The sequence below is a fragment of the Poecilia latipinna genome, unplaced genomic scaffold (assembly GCF_001443285.1).
Source record: "Poecilia latipinna isolate Pla-1442-1.1 unplaced genomic scaffold, P_latipinna-1.0 Scaffold24, whole genome shotgun sequence".
In the NCBI taxonomy this organism is placed as follows: Eukaryota; Metazoa; Chordata; class Actinopteri; order Cyprinodontiformes; family Poeciliidae; genus Poecilia; species Poecilia latipinna.
Genome location: NW_015112640.1, coordinates 31,637 through 41,636, shown reverse-complemented (window position 1 = coordinate 41,636; position 10,000 = coordinate 31,637). Strand labels below are relative to the sequence as shown.

The window sequence follows — 10,000 nt, the reverse complement described above, 5'->3', positions numbered from 1 at the left end:
AAAAAAGATGCAGTGCTTTCAGACCTAAAGTAATGCAAAGAAACATTCATATTCATTTATAAACAACAACAACACTAATGTTTTAACTCAGGAAGAGTTCAGAGATCAATATGGTGGAATAACCAGGAGGTTTTCAATGGGGTTCAGTGCAATGGCCTCTTAAGTTTTTCCAGAGCTGTACAGCAGAAATATTCAAAATAATTCTCCCAAACATGTCATGTTTTTTTTAATCTTATCTCAAAAAGACTTTAGAGAAGTGCTCCTCAAAATGTGACAACATCATAAAGTAAAAGCCGCAGTTTTTCCTCTCTATGTTTTAAAAAGTCATGCCAAAGTGAGTCTTTCTAGGCTCCCGACGGAGCAGGCTCCTCCTCCCACCCACCACAGTGCTGAGAAATGTCACTAGGTAATAATTGCCATGGGGATGGCAGAGCCTGCTGAAGCTGGGGGCGGTTTGACTGAGGTCCATCACTGAGGTGTGAGGCCTGTCACGCATCAGCATCTTCCAAACGAGACAGTGGCACGATTGATTTGATTAGGCCGAGCATCTCCACATTTTTTTATCCACTTTTTTCTGATGAAGGTCACAGCACTGCGTTGCCCTTTCGAGTTTAAATGTTACCTTAAGGTCAAATTGTTTGAACTGAGTCCTCCCGCCAGGTCCCTCTTCTCTGGGATATCTATGTGAAGCCCAGGGATTAAGGGGTGCACAACCAAGTCGGGAATGTAAATATAGCATTGCCCTGCCCCCGTAACAGATTGATGTTATTTTGCTGCTTTGTCATTCTGAAATGCTTCAAATTTTAGCGCCGTGAATGTTTCTAAACAGCAGCTTTCGAATAACTATTAAGGGAAAATAACCTGACCAAATTTCAAAAAGTAATGCTAATAATTAAGAGTTAACTGGAATTAACTTTTTTTTTTTTTTTTTTTTTGGTAAACTCAAATTAATTGTATGAGCTGCATCCACGTCTGATCACCGCCTGACCTGTGAAATAAAGATATTCCTTAAATAGAACCGATCTGATAACATGAAGTATGGAAAAGTTCATAAAAGTAACAAAACCCTAAAGAATCAAAAGGAAAGCAATGTTCAACATCTACCAGCCTAAAATGGATTGCAAATAAATTTCTAAGGCTTTAGGACATCAGGGAAAAACATGGAACAGTGGAAAGCCAATGGGACTCTACACTATAAAAAATAACTTTGGAGGGTATTAATGTTTACTATTTAAATTACAAAAATATAAATCAAACATAATAGTTTCTATATTTAATGCTTAACAATGGAAACTCTAACATTAACAGTGTTTATAGTAACAAATAGACCAAAACACTTTTAGATGTTTAACCTTTAGCTGCTGCTAGATTAGCAACTATTGCTAAAGATAGGTTTTCCTCTAGCTAAAGTTTTTAAGTGTGAGCCAGGTATTATTAATGGACAGCGTACTTTACCTGTGGTTGTCAGGAAAACAGTTTCCATGTCAGCTTCTTCAAAAGGATTTAAAAACTTAAAACTTCAATGTTAGCATTAGCTTTGGCAACACAGCTGATGCTAACGTCAAAATTGCATGTAAGTTTGGTTTCTTACTGTTTATTTCTCTCTTTTTCGACTTAATATTATGTAAATTGTCAAATGTGATGTGTCTAAAGTCTAGGTCAATATAAAATAAAACACATAGGATCTGACTAATGTACTTGGGTGATGTAGCAGAACAATTATCTGATTTGAATGGCTCAAAAACAAAGGCTATTAGAACAGCTCTGCAAAAATAAATGACTCACATAAGTTGAGAGTGGATTCAAAATGTTTTACAAACATATAAAGTCTTTATTACAACACTTTCTTCCACCCAAGGTTTGGCCTTTTCCCCTGAACACATTCATATTGATGCAGAACAGTAGAAGTTACTCTTTTTTGTTGTTGTTGTTGTTGTCACAGCATAAAATTGATCTCTGAACAAAAGCGAACCCTATAACACATCATTCACAGTTTGGGATATTATTTAGTCATGATGAAAAGAAAGCATCAAGCTTAACAAGTGTTTGATTTTTGACTGGCATTGTCACTAAAACAACCTTTGAGAAAATACTATGTAAACCCTGTTTCCATGTAAGAAAGATTATTTCTGACAGTCATGTCCACATATTTCATCCTTAACAGCTATAAAATACCAGCTGAATTCATTGTCAAGGCCAGAAACTTTAAGACCCTTATTCCTAGTGAACCTTCAAAAAGCAGATGCTCTGTGATACGGGTTGCCAAAGTAAAGGTTTTACTGAAAAATGTCCACAGGCAAAAACATAGCAACAAGTTCTGCTTACTTGTTAAGAAAACAAAAAATATTGTCTTGCTTATCTTTAGTTTAATGTCAAAAGCTGAGGTTCACAATATAAAAAAACTGCACTCACTGAGTGGCGCGCACAACATAAACATATACAAAAAATAAACACGGTTTATTACATAAAGCAACAAAAGAAACAGAACCCTATTTGGATGTAATGCAGTGCTCTCACACAATACTGTTTAAAAAGCTACACCCAAATATCCTGCTTAATAAACGGCAGAGAGTTTCAATAACCCTGATGATGTTTTTTTAATCTAAATGGAGCCGCTTTAAATCTCACCTAATTTCTTAGAAAAAAATGAAAGAAGGTCTTATTTAAAGAAAGGAAGCCGTTGCTTCTGCACCACTTCCATTAAATATTAAACCACCAGGCCTGATTTGGGGACTGGCATTTTCAATTAACAGATGAAAGCCAAATTACCTAATATACACTTTATTTTATTGCTGTCTTGTTCTAATTTTCATAGAAATTCACCAAACCAACTTTTTTTTAGACCAAGTAGACTTCAAAATGTTGTATTCGTATCATAGACCTTATATATGATCCCCTAAAATTACAGAGGAATTTCCTAAACATTTGCAACTTAAAGCGCCATTTTGTTCCCTTCATGTAACTAGATTTCTGAATACTGTTACAATTTATGACTTCAAATTTTTAAAGGGTTCTTTCAGTGTGAATTCTCAAGGTTTCCTTTATTATTGTTATGAGCTGAGTGTTTGTGTTTAAAGCCAAAGTTCTTTTATAGAAATTTCCCTTTTCAGAAGGAATAGTTTGAAATACAATCCTTTACAATCTCTTGCAGAAATATTGATACCTTTTGAAACTTTTTCACAAATTGTCAAATTACAACTAAATGTTCTGTATTTTACTGGATTTTTATGTGACAGACCGACAGAAAGTAGAGCATAATTGTGAAGTGGATGGAAAACAATACGTAGTTTTTAGCTTCTCTAAGTTGGTGCTTTTTTAACCTTGAGTCTTTTCACTGTTTGTCCAGTTTTAGACACATTCAGATTAGGCCTGGACTTTGACTATGCTTAAACATGCTGTAATTTAAGCCACAACATTTTTACCCTAAACTTTCCGATTGTTTAGAGTAGATATCTTGCTGAAAGGTAAAACTCTCAGTTTCAATTGTTTTGCAGTTTGCAATTTGTTTAAAAACATAAAGAAATTTCCTATAGCGTGTATTATGAAAACAAGCTATTTCGCTTCAAAAGAATGATGTTGCTTTTGATTTTCTAAGCAAAATCTTTTTATAAAAATTGCTAACCATTGGTTCAGGTGGGCGGCCATCTTGGTAGGTTTGCTACTCATATTCTATTTGTGGACGACTGATTCAACTGTTCACCATGACCTGCATTCAACTTCTCCACAATTTTATTCCTGGCCTTTCTGCTGTGTTCCTTGGTCTGCATGATGCTGTTTGTTCTCTAGTCTCTCAAGATCAACTAGATTTATTCAAAGATCAATTTATACACGGGGATAATATTTGCTTTGGTTTAATTAGGTGACATCTTAAGGCAATTTAATTGAGGGTAAAGGAGGATAGTAAAGGGATACATGTGGACTCTTTTCAGTTTTGTATTTGTAAAAACTTATATATCCTTTCAAGTTTATAAAAACTTGTAAATCTATATACATTTTCTTTCCACTTCATAAATCACTTTGAAGCATAAATAATACACAGACGTTTCAGTTGCAATGTAAAAAATGTGAAAAAGCTCAATTGGTATTTATACTTTTGCGAGGCACCATAAGTTTGTCACTATGAGCTGAAAAATATAGTGAAAACCTAAAGGGTCAAACCGAGTCACATCTTTCAACAAAAGTGAAAAAAGAGGGAATTTTCTGAAACTCTCTCCATCTTTGCTTGCTTGCAACATAAAGCCTAATTGTCTGTATATATGTGGTTGTTTTTTGCCTGTTCGATCTCAATAAACTCTGAAGTCTCCTCGGCAATCTGCCCAGGGATGCGGAAATCAATAGGAATGGGTTGTGCTATCTCAGTGGGTTGGCATTGAGTAACAGGGCAGCAGGCCTCTCCCCCCTTCGGGCTGGAAGTGCTGCGAGAGTTTTGAGGGTCCAGGTTGCAGGCAGTGCCTTGAAGAAACTGAAGAAAGTTCTCCTCTATGGACCCGTCACGGCTCGGCAGTCTGTCCTCCATTTCGACCCCAGATCTGCGAAACAGGCAAGGGAGATGCTTGCCGAGCTCCTCGCGGATCTGTCTGTTCAGGCAGCCGTAGAAGAAGGGGTTGGAGGTGAAGCAGAAGTAGCCGATCCAGGTCACCACCTCTTCCAGAGAGGCCAGCGCGGCGGGTGGACTGGCAGCCAGAGCTGAGTACAGGTGGAAAGTGAAGTAGGGCAGCCAGCAGCACAGGAACTGCCCACCTACAGCCGCCAACACGGCGGCAGCCTTTCCTCCCCCGAAGGGTCGGTGTGGCGTGGCTCTGTCGGTGCCAGTCCCCGTCCCTGAACTGGTGACCATGGTGGACCTGCTGCTGAGCGACTCTGACCGCTGCCGTCGCGGCGTGTCCATCCAAGTAGGAAGTGGCCCGTGGTGCATGGCGGCCACCCGAGCCACTTTGAACATGTTGCAGTAGACGACGAGGATAACCAACAGTGGGCAGAGGAAGTACACCAGAGTGAAAAGGACCATGAAGGCTAAGCGGTTTGAGCCTCCTCCCGTCCAGTGGAGGGAGCAGCGCCTGTGACCCTGAGAGGTGGGGGGAGGCGGGATGGCCCCTCCACCCCCTCCGCCGCTCTCCAGAAGAGGAGTTCTTCCGCCTTGCAGGAACCAGGCGAGCAGCGGCAGAGCAGACATGGCCAGAGCTTTGACCCAGATCCCCACCAGCACCGAAGCCACCAGACCGACAGTCATCTTCACCTCGTAGCGCATGGGGTGTATAATGTAGTAGTACCGCTCCACGTTTATGACGGAGATGGAGAGAATGGCAGCACTGACTAGGCACACGCTAAGAAAGACGTAGCTCCGGCACAAGGCCTCACCAAAGAAGGCCCGGTTCGAGAGCATGCCGAGCGGCATCAGCACCAGGGCTGCCAGGAGGTCCACCACGCACAGGTGGAAGACAAAGGCAAACTTGTGGAGCTGCGGGGCCTTGGCGATGACTGCCATGACAGCCACGTTGCCCACCACAGCCAGCAGATCCATGAGCAGCATCGCTAGCAGGGCTAGCGCCTGGGACAGAGCCCAGCCTTCGGGCAGCGACAGGGCGGACACGTTGGAGACGGGCTGCGGAGTCGTGTGGGAGGAGTTCCACGTCGGCTCCATTGAAGGGTAGGACGGGGCAGGCGGGCGGGGTCAGTCACAGGCCCATCACCCATCCTTCAAAGCCAGGGAGCGCGGTCAGAAAGTACGAGGGTTGAAAATTAGGTCAAATGTTGTCTTGTAGGTCCAGAGGGCGACGCTGGGATTGTCAGAAGGTTCACCGAGTCTTCAGTCACATCCCGCGCTAACATGAAAACAGAAGAAGAAGAAAGGCGAAAGAGTGAGTCAAAGTTTGAATGTTTCATTTATGTATTCAATCGCTGATCAATGAAATAATTTTTTACCACTTTTGCAGAACTGTAAAAACACAAAATCTAACTGAGTATTTTTCTAATATTAGTTCACTTGAAAGAACGCAAAAGTAACTTACAAGTAATTTTTTAGCAAGATATAAGAGCTTGTTTTAAGTCAATAATTCTTTAATATTGATGAAAAAGAACTATTTCCACTGGCAGATTAATTCACTTATAAAATAGGAAAATTGTCTTATTATAAGTTAAATAATCCACCAGTGGAACTAATATATATTTTTATAAATATTAAAGAATGATTTAATTAAAACAAGCTCCTACATCTTGCTGAAAAGTTACCTATAAGTTAGTATTGTCGATGTCTCATCTTTGCAAATGTATTCTTCAAACCTTTCCACAGCTGCAACAACACATTGTTTCTTATTGAAAGCTTATAAGATGTACCAACACAAGTTAGAGCATAATTATGAGATGAAAGCAGAACACATGATTCTCAGGTTTTCTTTTTAGTGTGGTGTGCATTTTTTATCCAGCTAATCAATTAGCTTTTGACTCTTTTGAGGTTTGTCTCTTTTGGTTTTGCACATACAGACTCAAATCTGATCACCCAGTATTCTTTGTATTGCTTAGCATCGGTCAAATTAAATGGGCTGTGAACAGCAATTTCTAAGTCTTGCCAAAGTTCCTCAATAGGATTCAGGTCTGGACTTGGTCTAGGCCATTCTGACATATGTCTCTTCCACATATCTTCTACTTCTCTACAAGGAGGATATCTGCTTTTTAACTCTTCTAACATTGAAAACTGAATTGTTTCTTTAGGAGATGTTCAAAGTCTTGAACTTTTTCAGAACTTTATCCCTGACCTGTTTGCTGTCTAAGCTGGATTTAGATTAAATCACACACAGCCTCTTCATCTTTGAAGGCTCGTGGTTGCACTGGGTTTTATTTGGTGGCATCAGAGTAAAGGGTCTAAGTACATATGCATGTCCCATTTGTTCATGTATTTCTTTAAGAATTTTAAAAACTTGCATAGGTTTCCATTTATTTCCTAGTAACGCTTTCTTTTGAGTTAGTATAATCACATCAAATACAATAAAATACATGACAATTTGGGTTTGTAATCTAACAAACTTCAAGACACATCAATACTTTTTCCAGAGCTTATATGGAAAAACTTTTAGCCCATTTTTAGCAACAAAGAGAAGAATATTCTGAGCCCAATAAAGTGTAGGTGCAAATATGTTGAAAACAAATAAAGCACTTTAGAAAACATTATGGAAAAACAATCTGATGAATCCAGAGTGACTGAACTGCAGAAGGTGATGTCCTCGGTTTCCAAGCATACATCCTCTGAATGCATGAATGCAGGCTAATTCACCAAAACTAATCCTGCCACCGAACAGGCAATCCTTCCACCACATCCTGCTCTTGTTGTGTAACTTAAACCTCATATTTACGACCTCTTACAATGAAATACAGCCTCTGATTTGCAGAAGCCCCAGAACAGCATGTAGGTCTAAATATGCTAATGATTCTCTTGGTGCATGCTCACCAGAATAGGATGTCGGCCACTTACCAACTAAATTCAGTCTCAGTTTTGCATGATGTTTGGACAGACGTCAACACATACATGTTTTACTGCTGCTCTGCTGGTTCATCCTACATCTGACGAGGATGCAGGGATTCTCTGTGTCCTGCCTGTGATGCCAGTTGAGCAAATCTGGGTAGAGAAATCCAGCCTTAAGCTCTGATTCACTGTCCTCCCAGAGCATCGTCTGCACATCACATTCAGAGCTACTCCCAGTTCAGCTGAGCCCTGGTACCTGATGTGGTCCGGTCTCACCCGCTCACTCATTTGTATGTCAGTCGTTATTGTTTGGAGAACAGCGTAGGAAAAGGAGGCCAACACGATTTTAAACATCTTTAAACGTCACGTTACGGTTAATGAAGATGCATCTGTTGCAGATTAGATGGGAAAGGGAGGAAACATGCAGGAGAATATGTGGAGAATCAGAGACAGTGATGGGAACAGAGCAGGAAAGAGAGCACTGTGCACCTGAACCAGAATATTTCCCTGATGCCGCTGTCTGCTGCTGCTGCTGCTGCTGCTGCTGCTGCTGTCTTTGAGGATGGGAATGATTTTGCTCCCACTGCTGAGCTTCATACTGGAAATCAATCACTGTACCTTCTGAACACTGCTGAGGCACTTCCCATGGAGTACAGCAGCCTCTTTTCCCATCCCTTCATCTGCCCTGAGCGTCCCGCTCCCTGGATGACCGCACGGCTGTGGCAGCCGGGATTCTTCTGAAACGCAGCTGATGCAAATGCTGGCAGAGAAGACACCAGCTCCCTCTCTCTGCGCTCCCCCTCCGCTCACACACAGTGACCGCAGAGATGGAGCAGGAGGCTGCGAGGAGCAGGACCAGGGACGCTGCTGCCGCCGCTGGGTCCTAGTGTCCGCAGCATATGTGCAGATTTTACATACAAAAATATGAAGCAAACGTGAAAGTAACAGAAAACATCTAAATATATCCACTGTCTGTGGAAAGAGGGGGGGTTGTTTGTTGTTGTTTCTGTTGTGATTATGTCTAGATGTTAGTGAATATGATCTTTAGAGAACATAAAACATATTTTGTAATTTCTCCCAAATTTCCACTTTTTCTGAAAGTTGCACTGTAAAAAAAATGACCGCACAAACAATGTTTACATGAAACATTGTTTTCATCGAAACATGTTTGTTTTTTAGATGAAAAAACAAACATTCATACAATTTCATACATAAAAGTAAGATATTCAGTAAAAACAAATAAAAACCAGAAAAAACTAATATTCTTTCAAGATTTTTTCCGATGTAATGCAAAATGTGAATTGCTGTTAGAGCCATTTAAGTTTTTTTCCTGCATTAATCACCCATTAATTGTTCTAGTTCTTCCATAGAGGGCTCTATTAAGTGACAGAAAATTCAGTTTGTAATTTTGAGTCTTCCTTACAGAGTAAACATAAAACATGGGACTCCCATAACTGCTTGAATTTCAACTGGAGTTGAGTATTGCATATTTTAGCATCTTATTATTTTAACTTTGTTTAAAGTTCAAAGAATAATCCTTGTTGTTTGATGGTTGTGCCTGTGATGAACCAAAAGTCCTAACCAGGTGTTGACAGTGGAACTGTGTCAATGTTACTTTATTTTTGGTCCTAGAAGGCAATTTTCCTTCTAACCAGGTGAAAAACATACAAAAACCACAAATATAGACACAATCGCTCAACGGCATTGGCAAAAACACCAGAACAAATACCAATTAACCACAATCAGTTTTTAATTGGTATTGGATTCATTGAATTTATTTTTTTCTTTATGTTGGAGCAAATACTGCAAATCTCAGCAAATAATAACCAATTGTCCTTGACTGGTTTTAAGATCAGCCAATCAGACATGGCCGACTCTTCCAGATTTCACTAAACCTAGACTGAACGCAATTAGTGGTGATGATGCTCTTAACAGGAAGACCCAGTTCCATTATAATTATTTTACAGTTTCAAGTACCTATTTTCCTCATTTCAGATTATTTTACCACTTTGTTTGCACTAATCTCACACGTTGAAACTTTCTTTGTGCTAAAGGTTTGTAGAGACAGAGAAGAGTTGGTTAGGACAGATCTCAGCCTCCTCCGTCCTCAAACGGGGACTGTTGTTGCCACAATGATCTTTTTCCACATACGGTTAATCTCATTGCTCTGTCTGTGGAGAACAATGAAATCTGGCTTATTATGGATAAGACTACTCTACAGAAGGAGTGGGCATGAAGCTCCTGAGTCCTGGATGTTTCTCATTTGCATTTGCAAGGTTCCCCACAGAAATAAACAAAACATTTGCATCTCTTGAAAATCGCATCTTGCTCCTTTTTCAATGTTAAAAACCAAATTTTAATTTATTGTACCTTTGGTGAATATGATCCAATATTTTTCATAGACTGAATATGATGATTTTAAGTTACATAAGGAATTATTTATTGTCTGAAACAATTTGGAACAAAGTGATTCTGTGGGGCGGTGTTGAGCAGTCAGTATCCTACCTCCAGCAGAGCACTTTCTGAACGTCTTCTGTTTGCATA

The 10,000-nt window shown here is 40.0% G+C and overlaps 1 protein-coding gene across 2 annotated transcripts; it reads right to left on the bottom strand.

Moving 5' to 3' along the window:
- Positions 1 to 1,808: 1,808 nt before the first annotated feature.
- LOC106950157 (probable G-protein coupled receptor 61) lies at positions 1,809 to 8,320 on the bottom strand. Of its 2 annotated transcripts, XM_015036815.1 has the most exons (3): positions 7,946 to 8,320; positions 7,466 to 7,609; positions 1,809 to 5,822 (listed from the first exon to the last, which is right to left on the bottom strand). In XM_015036815.1, the coding sequence occupies exon 3, from the start codon at positions 5,639 to 5,641 to the stop codon at positions 4,241 to 4,243; it is 1,401 nt and encodes a 466-aa protein (XP_014892301.1). In that variant the 5' UTR covers positions 5,642 to 5,822; positions 7,466 to 7,609; positions 7,946 to 8,320; the 3' UTR covers positions 1,809 to 4,240. The 2 variants fall into 2 exon arrangements, with proteins under 2 accessions (XP_014892301.1, XP_014892309.1); XM_015036823.1 differs by lacking the exon at positions 7,466 to 7,609.
- Positions 8,321 to 10,000: the final 1,680 nt, after the last annotated feature.

Coding starts and splice junctions, on each gene's coding strand:
- LOC106950157 (XM_015036815.1), bottom strand. CDS start 5,641: ATGGAGCCGACGTGGAACTCCTCCCACACGACTCCGCAGCCCGTCTCC.